Consider the following 23753-nt stretch of genomic DNA (forward strand, 5'->3'; position numbering starts at 1 on the left):
ATAATTTCCCTATTTGCATATAAAAACAGCTCCAATCTAATTTTACATATACATAAAAACATCATAATAAAGTGAATAGTGAATGGACTGCATTAATATAGCACCTTTATAGTCTTATGACCACTCATACACTGATGGCAGAGGCTGCTCAGCAAGACCTGATCTAATCTAATGCACAGTCACACACACTCACACACCGCTGGCACAACCATCGGGAGCAATGTGGGGTTCAGTATCTTGCCCAAGGACACTTCGACATGCCGACTGGAGGAGCCAGGGATCAAACCGCCGATCTTCCAATTAGTGGACGACCCGCTCTACCTCCTGAGCCACTACTGCCGGAGGTCATCATAAATGTTGGTTTTCTCATGAATTCACGATATCCTTTGACACTCCTCTAATTTAATCTTTCAAATATTTTAGCTGTAATTCTGTTGTCTTAAAAATGTCATTTTTAATACCACGGTAAGGTTACAGCCACGTATGGATAAGCTGCAGTGACTCAACTCACCCCTTCTGTTAAGCTGATGACATAAGCTCTTGGGCCTGTGGAAAATGGTTTTCACAGAAGGCAGCTTAAGAATAAACATTAGATAAAAAACAATATTATGTCTTTTTTTTTAATTGAACAGGGTTATTTAGACATATGGAGAAAACTGCACAAACATATTTAGTAAGGTTATTTTCCATGGATGGCTTTTAGGGTTATCTCTATTATCTTAAATGTCAATTAGATTTAGAATGAGATTTTCCAATTTCTATAACAGACCCATCTATAGTCATTTATGTGGCCGTTACGGGGCTTGGCTAGTGTGTCACAGTAGATTGCATTATGTACTAAGGTTTCCTCCAATTGCTTACAATGTAATGTACTGAAACACATCACAAACTACTGCCAGAAGAACTTAATCGCCACTTTCATCACAAATCTGAGCATTAGGGGTTAGTTCAGATGTCATGACATCATATTTACATAGAACATACATTAATTTAGCTCCCACAATAAGTAAAGTATACAAATTGATAGATTGGTATTCATTAGTCAGAATATAGAAGATTTAAATGTTGGCAGAGTTATATGGGGTATATCTAAAGACGGTTAGTATGAGATGAAATGTGCACAAATAGTAGAATACCCTTTTTCCTAAAATTGGGCATTGTAATGAACTGATTTGTAATTATTCAAACAAGCTTTACAAGCTGGCTTAAAAGCCTTTTATTATTTACTGTCTATTAATGTTGTCTTCATCATTTATATTGTGTGTTCATGTCTTTATTTTCATGTCATAATTGCCTCAGAATTTCTATTGTATATACAGTCTTTTCAGTCCTTTAAAGTTGATTTGATTACTTTTTTTTTTTAAATGCTTTCATTGTAAACCTCTAAAAATGCCTCAAACATGAATTACATTGTATAAATAAATTGCCTTGCCTTGATCATTGTACTATTTGGGCGTGCAGGTGGTCGAGTGGTTAAGAGCCATATACGCAGACGACCCCGGTTCAAATCCCGATCGGAGGTCCTTTGCTCCATGTCACCCCCCCCCCTCTCCTATGTTTCCTGTCAGTCTACTGCTAAATAAAGGCATCTATGCCAACAAAATCTTTAAAAAAATAAATAAAAAAATAAATTGCCTTGCCTTGATCATTGTAGCAGAACGTCTGGCAGAATAATCAGATCTGCCATTCAATCCTAATCTGCATGTGTCTTCATGTTAACATGTGCTGGTGGATATCTGAGCTTAGGCATGTACCTCTGTGTATATCGAATAGTCTCTGAGCGCACATGTTTGTGAGCATATGCACACAAACACACACAGTTCAATAAGGCTCGATGTTAGTCGTACGCACTAATGGACTCCTAACATGACCTCTCACCTCTGACCTATCACCCTATTGCCATATGACCTACACCACCTGTCAGACAAAGAGTAGAGGAAAGGAAAGAAACTGAGGCAAAGACAGATGAGTAATGAAGAGAGAAAATGTGAGAAAGATGTCAAAGAGCAGGAGAGATTTAGGCAACAGCTGAAGACGTGCAAAACTTTAGGAGCACGAAATCAGAGACAACGGCTGACTCGAGGAGATGGTAGAAGGTGAGACTCGATGGTAAATATAGTGGTGAATGACAGACGGCAGATACTTCAAACATATGTTTGGGGTTTGGTGGCTTCGAAATAAATTAGTCTGGCCTAGCTGCATATGCTGTCATGTGAGCTTAATTAATAACGGGGTGACAGGTAACATTAATTATCCTAACCCCTTTGTCATAAAAACAGCCACTGATACATTAATTGGAAAGTCTTTTGGTGCTTAATTGTATGTCTCATTTAATACCTGCATGTAGAACCAGTCTCTGTCTCGCTTCCTTTGAAGAGCAAGATATTAATTACGAAGGCCAGCAACATATGTTCCTTACCAATAGGTAATTCATAACAAGTAAATTAATTGGAATGAATTAAAGTGTCATATTATTTTCTTAAGGAGATAAAGGACTGGCTGAGCATGAATTTCCTTCAGTTAAACAGCAGCAAAAATGAAGCTCTCGTTGTTGGCACTAACACACCAAATTCAGTCATCCCCCATACCTTATCTCATTTTGGCAACCAGGATATCCTCCGTTCCACTAATCTGGCTGTTAGTTTTCACCCTCAGATGTCTTTATCTTCTCAAGACTAGACTACTACAATACACTCATCACATGGATCTCTGTCAGGAGCATCAAGAAGCTCTGGTACATTAAGTTGGTACATCAACACTGGAAGGATCCTGATTCAAAGACATGAGCATACAACACATATCCTGATTTCACTGCACTGGCTCCTTATCTCCTTCAGGATTGACTATAAACTCCTGCTACTTACATAAAACTCAATCAACGGGCATGCATCTCACTACCTACAAGAACTGATCATATCACAAACCTCCACCTGAACTCTCTGTTCTGCCAGCAGCATGCTCCTCGAGGCCCCCCTGCACCATGGGGGATCGAGCCCCCTGCTCTGCTGCACCACGCTTGTCTTCCTAACCATCTGAGGGCTATAAGCATTGGAAAATTACATATAACTGAACACTTTTAACACTTATTATTATATGTGTATTATATGTTATTTTAACTAAATAACTTGATTATATATTAACATGTTCAACATTAGCAAATGCCCCAGTGTTTTAGAAATTCAAAGCTTCAAATGTCATATTCCAACATCCATAAACCTTTTATTGCGTTTCATTTATTTAAGAGGAAATCAAAAATATACTTATTAGATGACACATATTTAAAATAAACATATTAAGGACAACTCAAGAGAAAAATAATACTTTAGTCTGCTAACTTTGGACAGCTCGGTCGATACTTGTGTGCATTAGTGGCCCTCTAAAAAAAGTGGAGAATAGGAAAGCAGATTTTCCATTTTAACTCAATGATGGATAATCCTACCTTGACTAACTATGCTTATAATAAATGGGCTGTAAGCAGTTGGTCTTCTCAGTCCAATCTAATAATTGCTAAAAGCAGCAAAAAAAGAGTGAACTATTAGTGATATTACTAATTACTGAATAACCAATCAAGCTAAGTGTTCCCTGAAATCGCTCCCAGAGTATGATAAATTAATAGGAATGCATGCTGAAAAGTTTGTGTGTATGCGTATGGTGTGTGTGTAGCTATGTGTGTGTATGTGTGTGTGTGTGTGTGTGTGTGTGTGTGTATGTGTGTCCATCTGTATGAAAATGATAAACCTAAGGTAATCTATCTTAAAATATCTCTTTGCATATGTGGGTGATGAATTGAAATGAACATGCGTTTTGATAAATACCGTATCAAAGGGACCGAAGGCTGAACAGTGAAGTTAATAAAGATATATTCCAAACATAAAACACTGTCTATTAATAATAACAATGAATAAAACTTTTCTTATATTGTATAATTCTTCAAGCATCACTAGCAGGGCCTGGAGACTTCCTGCTATATTGCTACATTGGTACATGTCAGATTTATTTGGCATACTTGACGATGAGTTTAGTTCGCTAAATGCACACATAGGCTTTAGGGGGAAGGCACAGGAAAGGCTCACATACGAATAAGTTAATTCACACAAACCTCTGCATATACAAACACCTACTGGCACACTAAATTGCTTCACTGATAAACATGCATACAGACTGACAGCAGAGAACCCATGGCACACACACACACACACACACACACACACACACACACACACACATCATAAATAAGTGCTGTATAGCCTTATTAGCCCCAGTAGTATTCCAGGCAAGAGCAAATAGTCCCAGCCTGATTATCACACTGTAACTAACCTGGAACTGTGTGTGTGTGTGTGTGTGTGTGTGTGTGTGTGTGTGTGTGTGTGTGTGTGTGTGTGTGTGTGTGTGTGTGTGTGTGTGTGTGTGTGTATGTCTGTCATAGGTTTAGGTTTAGGTTAGCAGTGGTGATAGTTAAAGTTAGGGTAAGTCGTTGAGGAAATAAATATAAGTCGATGTAATGTCCCCAAAAGTGACCATGAAGTGATATGTGTCTGTGTGTGCGTGATCTGTTATAGGCTACTTTTTGGGACAAATTTCAGACTTAAGACCAGTTACCTGGGGAAGGCTTGTGCAATTGTGCACAAATCCATGCACCCAGGTGGTGTAAAGCTGATTTTTGGGCCAGTGGTTATGTTAAGGGTAAAGGTTAGGCAAATATGGTTAAACTGAGGCTGTATATAAGTCTATGTAATATGCCCAAAAGTGACCATGATCTGAAGTATGTGTGTGAGTGTGTGAGTGTGTGCCTGTGTGTGCGCATTTGTGCGTGCGTGTGTGTGTGTGTTGCAGAGCGTGACAGAAAGTGAGACAGGGAAAGAGAGAGTGATTTTGTGGCTCACTGTACTCATTTGTGCCTGGCATTTAGAACGGAAGAGCTGCACCAGTAAATCTTTCTGGATTGAAATTAAATAAAGAGAGGGGACAGATAGTGGGAGAAAAGACAGAGAGAGAGAGAAGGAAGACAGAGAATTACTGCAAGAGGAGTACTTTTTACCCCTCATCGCTCTCACCAAAGGCCAAGTGACAATTTGAACAATTACCCGGAGCCATTACCTCTGTCTGAACCTGGCTGGTTGAGAAGAGAAGGACCTATGAGCGAGTGACAGAGTGGGGGGGGGGGGGGGTGTGTGAGAGAGAGACCGAGAGAGAGAGTGTTTGTGAGGGTGAAAGAGAGAAAGAAACAGGGAAAGATAGTGACATACACAAAAAAGGCATAGTGGCAGAATATTCTGCATGAGGAGAAGATAGAAACACAGAAAGAGATATACCTTTATTGACAGTAATCAGAGTCATTCACCGCTCCAACACTCAAGTGGTAGTTAGTGCAGTACAGCAGGTGTGAGACGGAGGCAAATTCAGAGGAAAACATTTGGAACTGAAGTCCATCAAGTAAGGAAAATAGTTTTGAGAGATTTTTTAACATGATTGTTATCATGGATTGACTAAAACATTTAATTTTGCTTCTCCACTGTAAAACTCCCTTCTCTCTCCCAAACAACACATATCTTTTAATCACCTGGTGTCTTAATGTAATCACTTAAAGGGAAAGTTTGGTATTTTTCAACCTGGACGTCTACTAAAAGTGCTTTTTTTGCCACTGACAGACTCAAATTATTATTATACATGCCTGTTAACATTATGTAAAAGATCATACAGAGAAATAATGTGTTTGTTGTTGTGTCTAACATTATTTATTACATATATTGTTGTTTTATTAGTGCATTTTTTGGATATTTTAGTAATTATTTTATTAATTTTCCCCTGTGAATAGATACAGACATGTTTTACGTTATGTGTAGCTGCCGTAACTACAGTAAATGTATCTATCTATCTATCTATCTATCTATCTATCTATCTATCTACCCAAGTCTCTCTCTATAATCTTGCAAGAGCTAAATATTCAGCAACGACTTTAATCATCTTTAAGATAACCCTAAGTTGTACTTTCTGTACACCAATACTACAAACCTTTCCAGGCACTCCTCTCTCCAACTCTGTCATATCCACTCTGAATATTTAGCCAATTTCAAAACTGACAATAACTCTCACAAGATTTCAGAACAAGACTTCTTGTGCGAGACTCAGTTGGACATATACAGCATTTGTTGTTAAGCTTTACAGTACAAATATCTGCTGAATAGTCACAAACGTATTAGGTCACCCTCAGCAACGTTAAGCAGGGAGACTGTCCACCTCTGAGATCCAATCACTTTCCCCAAAAGATCTGAACCTTGGTAACAGGTTGTTCTGCAGGGAAATTGAGTGTGGGTAAAAGAAAATATGTTTGTCCAGTGTGAGACCTCAAGGGAAGAAGACTCTCCACTCAGGAGCCCAATCAGGCATGGAGTTCCTTTAACCAGCCAACTTGAGGGATTTGCTGTGTCCAACTGTGCACAGGGAATATAAAACCACCACAACAAGTAACTAGCACTCTGAATTATGATCTTATTTATGATTATATTATTGTAACAAACATGCATGTCTAAAGTCACAGTTAAATGAAAGAGGAGGTGATTTGTTTTAATAATGAAGCTGATGTTAATGACCATCAGTAAGCATTCATTTTCAGTTTGAAGATTTCATAAAATCAGGCTGAAGCAGTGGATTCAAGTGTGGGTATAATTAAAGAGTTAAAGGTATAATTACCGGGATAAAGGAATGGGATTAAAGTATAAATGTTAACACAATTTAAACCAAGACATACAAAATGTGAAGACAGAGAGAGATTGGCAGTGGTAAGGAAACACTTAAAGAAGCATGTGGTAACCCTTTGACCTTTAAAAGAAAGAGAGCCATCTATCTTTGTTAGTGGAGTTTGATGTGACAAAGCATGTCTGGATTAGCAGGAACATGAAGACACCAAAAGCATCTGTCACCCCCGACCCTTAAACACCTATAGCCATCAAACACACACGAACACACACACTCACACACCCACGGACACACAAACACACTGCTGGCCTACGGTATGTCAATATTGCACTTGTGGAAAAATGTTACTCTTTACCAGTTTTATTAAAACTGATGTTTGATTCAATTTTGCTGCTGGTTGGCTGAGGTGAGTTTTTTATATTTTTCAGGTATGACATGTACGTAATAAAAGAGAACAGTACATTAAACCATATTCATGTGTGTATATGCAGTATTTGTGTGTGAGAGGTGTTCCTACATACAAGATTTTTTCTGTTATGGCATATATTTCTAAGGTTGCAAACACCTCTATTTATACCTCCAACTTGACAAAAAATTAAACTGGTTATTCCAGCAGCATATAGCAAATACATTTGTAGGGGGAATACCAGTAGTGATGCAATAAATAGAAAGTTTATCCTAGGAATCCTGCTAAAGCAAAGGTCTCAGGGTCACTAAAATCGAAGTGTTTATACCCTGGGGGGTATTAATGTAGTTAGCATATTTAATGGAAACCTGTCTATTAGATTACAGCAGGACTAGAGGAAAGTTGATGAGTCATCATAGTAAATCAATGTCTTACAAAAGCTATAACCTATGCAAAGAATAATCTATACAAAGAAAAAAGCTTAAGGTGATAAAAGGAAATTTCATGACAACATAGCTGATTATGTTATTGCTATATATTTTAGTACTAACATGAACCTATCAAATAAATGTAGAATTCTCCTTTTAGCATTGCTAAGCTATTAAAATCAGTAGACAGTGCTGTGTCTGCTATCAATTACTAAAACATTTGCTTCCCAACTTTGGAGACATTCCCTCTTTACTCTGGAGGAAAGTTAATGAGGTGTCCAATAAAAGGTTTCATCCACTGCGGAGCATGAATGCACTTGATACATTTTTATTCCAATAAGCCAATTAGATTTTCTGCTATTTCTTCTGTTGCAGTGGAAAATTTGACCCAAACGTACTCAACAAAAGCTTAGCAGATCATTAAAAACATTAAAAAATCGTCCACTGAAAGGCATTAGAGAGAACTTTACAAGAGACGGGTTTACCAAGCAAAGAGAGAACACAAAATACATTTATGACATGATGAAAAACCTGTCTACAAGTACTGAATGGCCATGACAGTTGGGATGGCAGTAAGTAAAACAGAATACCATGAAATTTGATGCATGACACGGCTTCTCAGGAAATAACAGATCTCTATGGAAGTTGATGACCTTTCATCCAGGTCATTTCTCAGTATGTTGTCAATTCCATCAAACAGTCATTAATTTACACTGATGTCAGTACTGATTATTATATACAGACGGGTGACAAATTAAAGGACTGGTACAGGCCTGAATGCTTTACCCTACAGTGGGAGGATCTGGAGACTTTGGTGCAATGCTGTCGGGGGCATTTTGCTGGGATGATTCAGGTCTGCTTGTCCCATTAGAGGACAAAACTCACTGCAAATCTGTACAAAGTTGCTCTCAGTGATCACCTTTATCCTATGATGAAACATTTCTTTCCTGATGGGAGAGGTGTTTTTGAGGATGACAATGACCCCATCCATAGGTCACGAGGGGTCAGTGAAAGGTTTGATAAGTATGAAAATGATGTGAATCATATGCTATGGCCGTCACAGTCGCCAGATCTCTAACGAATTGAACACCTATGGGAGATTTTGGACCTCGCTCTCTACCACCACCGTAAAAACACTAAATGAGGGAATATCTTTTGGACAAATGGTGTTCATCCCTCCAGTAGAGTTCAGAGACTGTAGAATCAATGTCAAGGAGCACTGAAGCTGTTCTGGCAGCACGTGGTGGGCCGACACATTATTAAGACACTTTATAAAGGTTTTTCATTCAATTTGTCGACCGTCCATAAGTTGGATATCACATTCATTATACATCTCTCTATGTGTGTTTCCATTAGGCTCTAAAAGCATGTGTCCTCAGTGAACTGAGGTCGACTGGAACTCTGTCATGTGTCAAACGGGGAGCTTATACCTATGTGTGGGATTTTTTGTGTGTATGTTTGAAGTGTGTAGAGTGTGAATATGGTGTGTGCATTTCAAACTTTTTATCAAATTGCGTCAGTGTCTTACCATCATAGCGGTGTCCTCATTGAGGGAGGGTTCAGTCTCTGACGGCTGGGGCCCAAGGGCTGAATCACTGCTGCTTCTCACCATCAGGGGGGTGTCTATAAAAATACCAGGACACACACAAACACAAACACACACACACCTGTTATGTGGAGGTAGCTTCAAGCAAGGATATGGGTAGACACCTACAGATAAATTAAGAAATAACAGGTCTTCTCACAACACTAAAAAAACATCCACAACATCTGCACATATGCAAAGTGAAAATCTGTCACCATTCTGTCTGCCCCTTGAAAAATGTGTGTGTGTTTATGTCCGGATACAGCACATTAACGACTTAAAGTGTTAAAAGGTATACATTTAACAGTCTGTAAATAAACCCTATTTTCTCATTTCCTGTAAAGCTTTGTTTATATGGGGTATTTGCAGGGAGGAATCTGATGACATACTACCAGACATCAACTAAACAGCAGCTTGATCTAAAGAAAAAATAGGATTGAGTGACATAAAACACCTACTGTATGCAAAATATGGAATCTGAAAGGTTTATTCTGACAGTTAATAATGTATATGTGGCAATCCCAACTCTACTGGGATTGCTACATATACACTAACTCTGGCTTTTTTTCCCCCCAACATTAAATCTGCTGTATTTTTTTCAAGCTGAGCTCATTTCCCTTCCAGTGTCTGCTTTTTACCAAAGGAACCTGCATCAGTCCCATATGATACACTGTGACTACCTCCCATCAGACTGTTAATGGAACAAGATATTTGACAGACCAAGGCAGACTAATGGAAAAAAAAATAAAATGGTAGGAACAGAGAAAGCCTGCATTTGCACTGTTCCAGAGCCACAATATGCGTGCAGACACACACAGACACACCAATTTGATGTACACGCTGTCTAATGCTATAATACTATTTTGATAGAGTCAGAGTTCAGCGAATTTCATGTCTAATAATAATCTTTTAGATGACAAGATACAGACTTCGCCAGTCATGCCACACTACAGAAAGGAGTTTGTGTCTGTTTCTCTGCAAGTGTCAAAGTGTGACGAGGGAGAAAGAGAGAAAGAGGGAAAGAGAGGAGATGAACATTTTTATGTTGAAATTAATTTCCATGCTGTCATTACAACATCGTGTCTGTGAAAACCAACCAAAACACCACGATGTTCAACATAATAAAATATTGTCCTGATTATGTGAGAACATAATGCTTCATAAAAAGATAACATTAGTTAAAGACTGAGTAGGAATTATACAGTGAATGAGAGCATGGGTGTGCACAAATGTATTAATAAAAGTTCATGATAATGATAATAATAATAATAATAATAATATGACAAAAGACAAAGACAAATACAATATTTAAAATGTTTTACAGCTACCTATAAATAGAAGAATTAAAGATAAATAACACATTTTAACATAATTTCAACAATCAACAATAAAATATGTTTTATGCACTGCTATTTTGCGAATATTTGGAATTAATTCATCAAGATGGTAGCACTATTTTTTGAGTCAGGGTGACTAAACTATTACAGAAGAAGTGGCCTTTTTTGAGTGCCACTCGAAGCTCAAATGTAGAAATTTGACATTTCTGTTTTTTCATGTATTCATTTAAGGAGCATTACAATGTCCTCATCACTTCACAGTGATCTGATGTTTTTTCCATCTGTGGCTATTTAATGTTCTTTTTCTTCTGTTCAGTAGAGCGCAAACATAAGTGGGTGTTTAAGTTACATGCTACATGTACATCGCAATTTATCCGATAAATCTGTTTCCGTTGACGTATTTTGCTTTTATAAAAAAGTTTTTTTTCAAACTTCCAACATTTCCACTGAAGTTTCTTTAATGCACAAATTGAAAAAGCGAATAAAAACGGGTGGATGGAAATGCAGATATTGATGACTTTTTCTTCTTCTTTTTTTTAGATCTTTTGAAGGACAGGTCCATTACAAAGATGAGAGGGTGGGTACAATAGTACTCTGTAAACATGGATACACATGTTTTTTTTTTTCCACAGAATGATTCAAACTTTCACAAGGTTGTATCTAATGGTTGATGAAGACGTACATTTACAAGGCTGAGTGTGCTTTCTGGAACAGATACAGAAAGTGATACAGCGTAAACTCCACCGAAACTTAGTATATTATTTCAGTTTGTGATACAGTGTTAAGACTGGTGGTTGCTGGATGTGAAAATATAGGGTAAAAGTCATATAAAGAAAGACATAAAGTTAGTTGAATTAAATGTTTAGGTTTCATAACTACTTCTTTTAATCATCTGAACTCACCAGCCAACACATCTCGACACATTTATGTGTGTATGTAAATATCTGTTAATTACATACTATAGCAGAGCCATCGGTTTATGATACAGTGTTATGACTGGCGGTGGGTGGACATGTGAAAATATATGGTAAATACAAAAGAAAGAAAGAAAGAAAGAAAGAAAGAAAGAGAGGGAGAAAGCACTTTGTATTCAATTGAGTCACATCTATAGGTTTCATAACTGCTTCTTTTAATCATCTGAACTCAGCAGCCAGCACATCCTGACACATTTATGTGTGAGTGTAAATATCTGTTCATTAAATACTATAGCAGGGTCATCAGAAAGCTCATTCCAGCGTGTTATTTTAGAAGATGTGACTGTGCACCGCCCTCTGTGTTCATTAGGTCTGTAAGGAGCAGATGTGAAAGCCCGGGTACACACCAAGTTAATGTATGATCCCTTCCCTTCACATCTCTTCAGTGAACACACTGATGTTCATGCGTCCAAATGGCCAATAAGTGGCTGATTTTCAGATCTGAGTGTGCATGTAGGTAACATATGATAGTGTCTCCCTCTTCACATCTCATCAGCCCACTGCATAAAATCATCATTAAACAGAAGCTGATGGATGAAGCACACCGCACTATTGCCTTGTGCTGCTGCTGCTGCTGCTGCTGCTGTGGGAGCTTTGGGAGAAAGAGTGAAAGTGAGAGAAAAGTCAACACTGCAGAAAGCTACGCAAATAAATCACATCTATAACAGGAAGTACTATTATGATCTGTGTCTCCCGATCTGAACATTTTAAGATTCAATTCATATGGACCCATCAATCCATATATGCAGTACATTAAGAACAGTGTCATGTTAGCGTCTATAGTGCCATTGGGAAAAGCTTGAGAAAGGTGGTGGTGAGGGCATAGGGAACCTTATATTGAGTGAACTACTCAGAACAAATGCTAAATGATATTTGTAGGGTCATATATTGATTGTCACAAAATGGACCCTTGGTGCTCTTAAGACTGGCCAGGGGTATGGATTACATCAACCACTGATCAATTCATCTCTTCAAAGAATGGCAATGAAAGAAGGATAAAGGAGGAGAGGAACAAAAGAGATTTTTTTTTAAACAGGAGATAAAGGAAGAGAATGGATGAAGAAATAAAGGGTCTAATAAGGGAAATATTTTTAGTGAGATAAAAAGAAAATTTTACAAATAGAGGAAGAGGAAATGAAAGGCAGGACTGTGAAACCAGCAACCATTTCATCCCCAAAGTTTAGTAACAAAAAGAGAGATTTTGGCACTAACTGGACGGTAACATTAAATGATATCTACTTGATTTAACGGCTAAAGTTTCGTATTAGTCTCAGATGAACATTTAAATACATTTTCACAGAAGGAGGGCTATGCTATTACATTTTAATTCAATGCAACACATCTTAATGTTTATAAAGTGAAACTAGCCAGTCAAGACATGAAACCAGGGATAATCTAGAAATAGAAAATATAATGATTCATTTTATGAAGATACATGCTGTCCATGACAAGTCATAAATTAAGACAGATACCTACAGCAGACTGCTAACAATGCTACCATGCTATATGTATGCCTATATGCGTTTCAGTCTTTTTTAGACTAGTCTTCAAAATGAAAAAAATATTTTAGATCATCTTATTAAAAAAAGAGGGACCTTGGCGCTAAATAGTCTGTAACATTAAAAGATATCTACTTGATTTTTTTTTTTTTTTCACAGGAGGAATCCTGTGGATTTTGTTCTCCATGACATACATTGCAAGTGAATTAGGAAGGGATCTTCTAATGGTCAGTATTTAAACAGGAGGAACCATAATGGCAAGAAAAAAACTGTTTCAATGTTAATTTGGACACCTGACTGCTGTTACTTAAAAATTGTGAACCAGCCCTTTAAGTCTGCATCGCATCTTAACAGTTATAAAGCGAAGCTAGCCAGTCAAGACATGAAACCAAGGATAGAAATAGAAATAGAAAAATGACAATCTGTTTTATGAAGATGCATGCTGCCCATGTAAAGTATTACATTAAGACAGATACCTGCAGCAGACAGAGCTACTATTCTATATTTATGCCTTCTTTTTTTTTTTTAGACTAGTCTTCAAAATTAAAAAAAATATATTTTAGTTCACCAATTATCCCTACTACCCTCTTTTTCACTGCAGTAATGTTCCTATATAAAGCTACACTATATGTCAATACACTTATAGCATATAAAACTGTATACTGTGTTGGATTTTTGTTACTGGAATACATATCAGCAAAGTAGTTTAATTAGGTAAATGGTTCAGCGATGCATATTGCTGAGCTTGTCTGATTGCCAAATGAATAATAAATGCTTCAAGCGGTGTAGTTATTACATCGACATTACTGAGCATGTTCTCAGAAATGTATTGAAGGTACACATCTCATGAAAGCACCAGTTGTCTTCATTTAATTATCATATGATATGTATATAAGAGTCCTGGGTCGCAAACAGTCAATTTTAAATTTGTCAAAGTCACACAGCCCTACTAATGTACAATACATACATATTTGACATTTAACATTTTTAAAGGATCACTCATTCCTGACTCTAAACTATCCATACTAATGTTAATATTGTATCAGCATTTCCCATTAATTATACAGAGTGTAGCAGGCCACCATAGTCCAATTTGTGCTGCTAATTCGTAGAAAACGTAGAAAAAGATATTTACTGAAACAGTATTTTATGTGTTCCACAGTAAAATACTACTTGAACTCGGAAATGAATTTCTGCCTTCTTTGATTCAGAGCTGAAATATGGGCATTAGTTTACTTTGTTGATGATTTGCTTGGATCATTTATGAACTGGTGAAATTTTATTTCACATGCTTTTTGGGTGTGACCTTTTTCCTGAGTTATCACCATTCATACCTATACAACCAGTAGTTCAATAACTAAAGCTAAAGTGTTAAGAGCACTTCAACAAAAAAAATAGATATGACCTCTTATTGTTGCTCTCAGATTGCACCAGAATGATGCCTTTTGACTTAAAAATGTACAATTTTTTTTTTCCAAAGGAGCCTAGACTGAGTTTCTTTCATAGGAATGGAAGTGTTACACATCATATAACTATGTATCTTACTAGCTAACAAAAAAGAGCTTGGCAGTAGAGAGACAGAGGACACAAAAAGGACAGAGATGGCTAAATAAAAAAAAGGCTATAAAAAGAAAACACTTAACAAAACAAATGGAAGTGACTAACATGCAGGAAAGTGGTCAAGGTTAAAAAACATGGGAAGAGACAAAAAAAGAAGGTTTGGAGGGACAGAAAAAGACCAAGGGAGGCAGAAAAAAATGGAGAAAAAAAGAGAGACTTGTAGAGACAGTGAGTGAAAGAAGTGGTTAAAGTGAGAGGCAAAACATTAGACAGTGATAGAGGCCTAACTCTGACCTTCTCACACAGACAGTGATAGTCTCCAGAGCTCCGTTACCTCTAATCTCCCACGACAGTCACACATTACTACTAATCTCTGCTGACAGGCGACCATACTGAAACAGACTAAACTTCCTGTCTTAGCAGTGTCTGGATGATACAGCGAAGGCCCCTTCATGACTTAGGAAGGTTAAACAAGCTGAAATGTCAATTATATTATTACTTTTAGAGGTAGAACTATTAGAATAGATGCAGATCTAAGTAATCTCATTTTACTGCAATAATCTACTGTAAAAAAACATTCATATTTGATTCAGCTTGGAGTCCATGAGCTCAATAAACTGCTTTACAGTTTCTAAGCTAACTGAGACTTTGAAACAAAAACAGGAATAGCAAGTAATGAAAGTTGCTAATAAAATGCAGCTTACAGTAGATGTACAGTATTAGCATTATCACATTTCCTTTTCTTCAATGACATATTAATGACATTTAGAAAACAACCTCGACAGATTATGTTTTAAATGTCAAGCGTTCATCTTGATGGATTGCGTGGACTGTGCAAGAAAGCAGATATAGAAATCTTACAATTCATAACTACGGGAACCAGAACCTGTGATTAGATGACAGCAAGAGGCAATTTAAAGTAATGTTTAACCTTTAGCTAGCTATAGGTGCACCCAACTCATCATCTGTATGGTTTGTTAAGACAAAATAAGGTTTGTACAAAGTGTTGTGACAACTTTAAAACCCTCTCGTGCTCTCACATCTACAGTGTGTTACCTCAACCGAACAGGCGCTTGACTTGAAATAAGACAGAAAGACATGAAGGAATGGGAGGAGGGAAAGAACGAGAAGTTAAAAAAGAAAACGGGGTTGAAACAGAGAGAAAAAGGTCACGCAGATATTGTAAAGTCTTGTCCAGGTAACAGAAACCAGACACGGACATCAGTTTTTTGCTCTGCCGTCGTCTCAGAGTACACATACACTTCCTGTCCTCTCTTTCTCCTGTTTCTCCTCATCTCATCTCATCTGAGACGAAGCAATGCCAGCATCCCAGCTGTCCTCGCCTTGTTTTCATCACTGTCCAAAAGAAAAAACTGCCTATCAAGCCCTGACCTTTATCTGTACTGTAATTCAGAGTTAACATCATTCCCATTGTGCACAAAACATTAATGGCTCTGAAACTATTGGACCCAATAAACCATTACGAAATATCAAACACTTCTTTCAATGTACAAATGTTTAGTTTCACCATCAAATTCATCCCTTCAAAATGGTGTTTTGGGACATCAAATTTCCTCCACACTCAATCTATTTCTTGTCTGACTTGACATGTGACATTCATCTGTCCATGTAGAGATCTACAGGTTACAGCTAAAAGGTAGAATCAGATGTTCCCCAAGGGTAAGGTTCAAAAACAGTACTATGAAATCATTTTTAGACCCTGTCTCAGTCAACCTTGACATTACAGAGTCCCAGCCAAGTGTATACGGTCCCTCGGAGGCAGCAGTGTCAGACACAGAGTCGTTATAGTTGCCAGAGTTAACCTGGACTGGCCTCTCTTTAGGAGGACAATAGCCCTCATCTAATTTGAACAAACTTTAGTAATACTATGACGAATGCCAGACTCTGCTACGTTAAAGTCATTTCTCTTTCTCTGGTCTGGGGAAACTATCTCATCATCAGTTTGATGTCTGTGCCATAGACAGGATGAACACAGTTTACATAACACTTAAGATAAAGCAAACATCTTCTTGCCTCCATCATTTGTAAAACACTTCAAATAACTGTCAAAGATATAAACAATGTATGGGAATTGTGTGTAATGTTTTTAAGTAAATAATATGTAACGCAACTTGTCTTCATTGAATTATATGAATTTTAAAATGCAGCACTGAATTTTCAAACTTTACTTGAACTTAAAGCTGTAAACATTTAAAAAGAAATCATTTGAATTGACTTTTCAGGGCTGTGCTCATCTCCACACAGGGGGAATCTCCAAAAGTCATGGTTGAAGCAGGCCACCACCAACATAGAAAAAAAAATGACTCACTGGACTTGAGGGCAGAGGAAGTGACTTCAATCTCTCCTCCTGTGATTGGCTGGAAGACAGAGAGCTCAGATTGGTAGAGGTCAGGGCTGGGGGCGTGGCTTGTATTAGCCGCACCCCTCTGCTGGGCTTCCTGTTCCTCATACACCGCCATCAGCTAAAAGAGAAAAAAACACACACACAAAACATAGCCAGTTATTTTTTCAATTTCTTCAATTTTTTCATGCATCATGAATACAAAATTTGATCAGAGTGGAGCAGTGTGAATTCATATATATATATATATATATAACTCCTCTTGTACTCGCTGGAGGTTTTCGATTTGCTACTCCCTTTTTTTTCGCTCTCCGCTCACACTGAGAGAAAAGCAGCTTCAGTTTGCTTCACTGACAGTGTGGTAATTGCTGCAACTCACTTGATACACATAACACACGAAGCTAAATTTAGACGTAGAGCAGATGCAAATCAAATCCAGAGAAAATAAATGACTAACAGAAGCCACCAAATTCAGATTCAAACTTAACCAAGACTTAAACTCAACCAAGTATTCAGATATCGACAGGTGTACGAGTTAAGCTGATGAACGTATATCAGGAGCTAAAAGGACAATAAAGGGAGAAACACTTCCCAGAGAAAGATTGTTTTTTTTTTTTTAACCGTAATAAAACATATATATGAAGAAAAATAAGAAAACCTGTTTATGCACATGATCCGTGTGTTACCTTGTGGATGAGGACGCTATAGAGGACGTCCAAGGAGCCCAGCATTCCTGCGACAGAGTGTGTGTGTCTACTGTTTAACGACTGCCTCCATTCGTATCTCCCCCTTTTGCGTGTGTGCGACACCCTGCTAGCTCTAACTGTGTTATATAGTGGAATCCCTATCTATTGAGTATTGCACTGAGTCTGCGTTTAGCTTAACATAGCACAGAGCTTGTCAACACAGTGTTCTAGGGGCCTCCACGCAAAAGCTGAATAGACCTGTGTGTGTGTGGGTGTGTGGGTGTGGGTGTGTGTGTGTGCCATGTCTATAGTGGTCAAGAGTAAAGAAAGGGGACTTTGCCAGTAAAGCCAGAGGCTTCCCGCTACACTAAAATATGAAAGTGTGCATACAAGTTTGCACCCCGACCGACGTGAGTCACTGTACTGTGATTTGTTGGCCGTCTCTTCTGCACATGAAAGCAAAAAAAAAGAAAAAAAATTAAGCTGACATTTTAAAATGCAATTCTAAAACTCAAAGTGATGCCAACATTTCAGACTAAAAGCCTGTGCAGGTGCTAGTACAGACAAGTCCAGCAATTACTCCTTTTTGCCAAGGCTAACCAGATTAATTAGGCAGTTTTAACTGGAAGTTCTGCATTGGGTTTTTAAATGAATGAGGAACAGAAAAGGCAAAAGAAAGGCTACGTAGCGATTTAAGCGACCTCAGATACCAACGCGTTTAGTTTAACACAACAATTTTTTAGAATATTAGAAAGACACACAAACTAATACTCCTGATATAACTAGCTAAATGCTTATACATGACTGATATTACAATATCAATATAACTTTTTATGACCCTGCAGAAGTTAAACTGTCCTCTATACTTCTATACAACTTTTTAAGTGTGTATATCTGTGTGTGTATGTACTGTATACGTGCACTTTCTTCTTACAACCTCGTTCAGGCAGAGATCAGAATAGTATCGATTTATACAATATTGCACCTTTTCTTGCCATCTATATCTCACCAACTCTTCAGCCCGACCGATGTCTCTCAGTCTCACACGTTCATATTCTCTCACACTTCCCTCCGCCATCTGTCTAACACACATCTGTCTTTTTTGTCTTGCTCCATCTTTCTTCTTGTTCCTCTGGTAACAAACCTAATCTGACTTTTTTTTCTTTCATTCTTCCCCTTTAACTTTGCTTGTTGTTTACAGTCTTTACTTCTTGTGTCATCCTTTCCTCTGTCTCGACCCTTTTCTCATCACCTAGCCCCCCCCCCCCCCCCCCCCCCTCCACCTCCTCCCCCTTGCTTGTATGATTATTTCTGTCATGTTCATGCTTGAGGTGTAAAGCCTCAGTTTAGTTGTATAACAACCCCGTTTTCATCAGATGATGAAGATCATTCATCATTTTTCTCTCAAAATGCTTCAGTGTAAGTTTTAAAAACTACTGTCCAGCAGCTACAGTACCTGCACACATGCTTATAAAGCAAACAGGAAAGAGTGAAGACAGGAGGGTAAAATACATATGGTAAGGTATTAAAACCTACATATGTTTAGTAAAAAAATCCATCCATTATCCATTTCAGTAAACCTGTCTGTTATAGAGTTAGAATAAGACTAATAGCTGCCAGATGTGCAACACACACACACACATACACACACACACACACAGAGAGAGAAGGGTGGCAGATTCTAAAATAAGAACATCTGAAAGATTGACAGGAAGAAAAATGGGTAGACAAATTCAACATAAGTCTTGCAGAGTCTCTTAAAAAGCAGAGGTGGAAAGAAATAAAAGACAGTAAGATGAGAGCGAGGAAGATTTTGCCTATGTTCTCTTCGACAGGAAACTCAAAAGACCTGCCAAACAAAATGACACTGCAGCCTGAGCATGAGAGGGAGAGAGAGGCGAGAGAGACAAAAGGTGAGACGACTGCACAGAGAGCGGGAGCACGGAGAACGAGAGAGAAATGGCCGTGAAGAGTGCGGGAGACAGAATCTAAGAGAGAGTTATTATAATAATAATGAGGGGGACTGACAGATGTAGTGTACCGTAAAAATCCTATGAGCAAAAAAAAAAGAAAAGGCAAACCTGAAACTTGAGATTGTCTGAGTGTCACCATGTCAAGTGCTAGAGCAATGATGTGTCCATTTTCAGCTAAATGAAAAGGTACATGCTGCCAACTCTGTCTCTCTTCCTCTTATAACTGTCAATATCTACCTAAGCATCAGGACTTTTTTTTTCACTGTTTTTTTCCCATATGCATTCAATCATAGAAGTTTGTAGCCAGATGTGCATTTTATATGTTTGTACAGAAAAAGGCATAAAGTATTAGCCACTAAACACTAGTTGAGGGTGCAGTGTCTTGCTCAAGGGCACATAAACAGTAAGGAAGACTAGTCCAGAGGATCAGGGACTGTTTCCCTGACCTTCAGTAGATGTTTCTTTTGTTTGTTTTTTATAGACTAAGTTGTTACTTGTCATGAGCACTGCTGCCAGTGTGCGTCACTGCCACACTATTATATGTAACATTTAACCCTCTCTCCAGAAAACTGTCATCGTCCTCGAAAAACTCAAAGGATGCCAGTAAACTCTCTTTTTTTAAAACTTCTTTTTCAGTTTCAGCCCACTGTCAAAACACACATTTTTACTTTGATCGTGTTCCTGACAATCTCCTAAAAAGGCCTTCATCTATCTGTGAGCTTCAATACTTGTGCTTAAAAAAATGCTTCTGAGCGAGTAAAGAGGCTTCATTTTGTCTTAAGAAAATGTACCAAAAAAAGAATGACTAATGACTAATCACAACAACTTTCAAATTCCAAATTAGGACAATGATAATCAATGATAAACTACTCATTTACAAACACTGGTCACTGCTGGTGAATAACAATATCTCATAATAAAAATGAGGAGGAAAAAAATGACAGCTGAGGGATTAAGCATGAGTAATTTGTGCACTATTCAATACTTTAATCTGGAGTACACAATTTCCCGTACCTCAGAATGAATTACAATCCAAAATACCTGTTTTGTTTGAGAGACATCCAGTTTTCTCATATATTTTTGTTTCATTTGTTGTGATGATTTATTCAAGTAAAACGTTTCTTTCTCCTGCTCTCAAAGATATCAGAGGTCAAGTTAAACCACAAAATGGTACAGTACTGCTGCAGCCAGTACAGAGATTCAGTGTCTTCATTAAAAGGGGAGGTTGACAATTTTTCAAGTATGTCTTAAAAACAACAGTTAAGTGCCCAAACTAACAGTGAAAGAGGTTTTCATTCCTATTATCACTCGTATTCTTCATTATAGTTATTAAAAGATTGGCCCTTCCCATGTGTTTTCACAGTGAAACACACAGTCATTTTGCGCTAGAGTGCATTTAAAAGGTTATCTGAAACGTATATGAGGCTTTGGCAGTCTGAGTTGGTCATATCAAGTGGATATCTGTCACATTTACAGTGCCGTTAACATAAAATTCCCTCTGTGTGTTTCCCTGCTGAGCTGCAGTTGAAGTATAGTAACAGAAGGAGGGATGGCTGAAGCTTCACATTAACTTCTGATAAACTTTTAAATACATTTATTTGCACAGAAGGAGGCTTGTTGATTTTGGCCCAAATCACTTATAATTAGTGTATTAGGAAGGGATTTTCTAATGCTCAGTATGAACAGAAGGAATGATAATGGCACAGAAAACTATTGTTTTAAGACAGACTGTAAGCCCATCTTTTAAGGGATACCTTAACAGCCCAATTTGGGACCAAACTCAGCACGTTTGTGATTCACACAACAATAATAATGATTTGTTGGTCATGTACCTCCATGACCAATTGTGTCTCTCAACTATGTAATTATTTAGTTCAGCTTTAATTAAAAACACAATGAGAAACCCAGAGGTTAAACACCAGCTGGTTTAATCATGCTCTCTCTCTCTAACCCTTCTCCGTTCCTTCTCCTCTGCCAATATTTATTAATACCCTGTGGTCACTACATGATTTAGCAGATTACGTGGGACACGTGAAGGCTTGTGGGAAGTGTACAGTACATACATGTGTTTGTATTTGTGTGAGCTTTCGACTACCTGACCTGAGAGCTTAGATCAATCAAAGGCCTGACCTAACAATCTGTCACATCGGTCCAGTTTGGGAGTTCAAGGTCTCAACTTCTTCTTTTTAGACACATTATTAATGTTGCCAGCACCACCTTTGAGCTGATTGTGTGTCTCAGAGAGAGACAAATGCACCACTTCCTACTTTTTTTAGGGGGTCACTGCTCTAATCAAAGTGAAACATACAGGATACTGATACTGTGATGATACTGTGAAAACATATAAGATAATTGACATGTTAATTAAGTATTTTAAGGCATCCATTGCATGCTTAGAAACATCATACTGTATATTACGAAAAAAGATTTAAATATTACTCTGGGTTTGAGAGTGTACTTCCTGTCAAAATACTTGCAATTTGTGATGAGAAAAATGAAAGGTTGTCAAGTCAAATCTAAACAAGAGAAGCCTGATTCTTGATTTTTTTGGGGGCAAGGAGGTCATTAAGACTATAAAAAATGCTTCAAATATGTTTTTTTGGCTCACTTACCAGTAAACAGTGATATTTCAGTGAAATGCAAATGATATACAACACAAAAGCAGTGTGCACCGCTCAGCATCTTCGAAAGTGGGTGTGTGTGTGTGTATGAGAGGTTGCGTGTGTGTGTGGGAGTGAGGAAGAAAAAAGTGTGGAGCTGGTTCCTATCCTTTTATTAAAATTAAAAGAGCGCATGAAATTGTGATAGGTAGATTAATCGTGGTTCAAGATTTAAGTGCATCAATGCTTACACACACACACACCTACAGACTATCTTTCTATACATCATACCCTTTTTAATCGGGTCGATTAAGGCCAGATTGATTAATTTGGAGTGGATCAATAAAATTCTACAATAAGCCAAATGCATGAGCACACACATAGACAGCAGTGAAAGAACACACTCTCTCACACTGAGACACACTCAACATAATCTTTAAACATGCTTCAGCTATTTGTATACCACTGAGCTTTGAATTCCACTTGAAACCACTTACCATAAAAAAATCTATCACATTCACTTGTGTCCGTGTCTATGTATGTATATATGTATACGTACTTTGCCATCTTATGTAGTCAGCAATATCCTTATCAATGATCACTATAGCCTCAACAACACATTGGGGGTTGGGGTGACCACTCACAATGGCACCTGTACACACATTTCGAGTGTGTGTGTGTGTGTGTGTGTATGTGCGCGCATAGTCAGGATATATTATGATAATCTGTATAACAGTTTACAACTGGCTAAAAGGTTTTGGACATGATACAGTACATTAGAAGATTGAGGGAATATAATGTGGTACTAAAATGCAAATTTTACATTTTTCTCCCTGAAAATTGCAAATTTGCTAATTCACTGCCATCTTTGCTATCTCAGCTGTATTGGTGTGTGTTTTTTTAATTTATTAAAATGACTGTTAACATCTGAATATGACAAGAAACTGAAGATAATAAAAGTGTCTTCCAGAGATGAATTCACAAAGCTCTCACTCTGACACAACTGTTCCTCATAAGGAGGGAGACCAGGTTTGATCACTCAGTGGCATGCATGCACACACACCCACACACACACACACATACACACACACACACACACACACACACACACACACACTGACAGTGACTAGACTTACAGCACCACCTAGCTCCACACAACAGACACTGCATCTGTAGAGCAACCTGAATCTACTGGCCCACCCACCCCACACCCCTTCACCTCAGTGCCTTACAGTCTGTTACAGTGCCACCCATTTGTTTTCTATCTAAACAAAATAACTGTCATTCAGAAAAGAGGGAGACAAAGTGCTGCATGCATACCTGTGTGTCTCTCTAAGCTCAGAAGAAGAAAGGCTGTATTGAAAAGCTGTTATGTTTTATGTTGTACAGTATTTAAACTCTACTCTTTGTAAATTAATTGTGTTTTTGAATGATGGCATTACACTTTACAGTTCCAGTGAGCCACAGTCTATCGAGCATGTCGTCATTCCCCTCTCTCTGCCCTTTTGATGTCACACCAGGGTGGAAAAACTGGAATTTTTATGTCTCGCCATGACATAATTTTGATGCAGCTCTATGTGGTGCCATCATAAGGGAAAGTCAGTGCGGGGGTGCTAATGTTGGCAAGATAAGGTCATTTGAGTAGGC

General features: G+C 37.9%; 1 protein-coding gene across 1 annotated transcript in view; it reads right to left on the bottom strand.

Annotated features, from left to right (window-relative positions):
* LOC128368334 (partitioning defective 3 homolog B-like) overlaps positions 1–23753 on the bottom strand; it is a 140262-nt gene that overhangs the window by 71876 nt on the left and 44633 nt on the right. The window contains exons 4-5 of the mRNA XM_053329123.1: positions 16815–16968; positions 9059–9153 (exon numbers count right to left, since the gene is read on the bottom strand). Of these exons, the coding sequence (XP_053185098.1) occupies positions 9059–9153; positions 16815–16968 (249 nt within the window). The remainder of the gene's footprint in view (positions 1–9058; positions 9154–16814; positions 16969–23753) is intronic.

The sequence above is a fragment of the Scomber japonicus genome, chromosome 11, assembly GCF_027409825.1.
Source record: "Scomber japonicus isolate fScoJap1 chromosome 11, fScoJap1.pri, whole genome shotgun sequence".
NCBI lineage: Eukaryota > Metazoa > Chordata > Actinopteri > Scombriformes > Scombridae > Scomber > Scomber japonicus.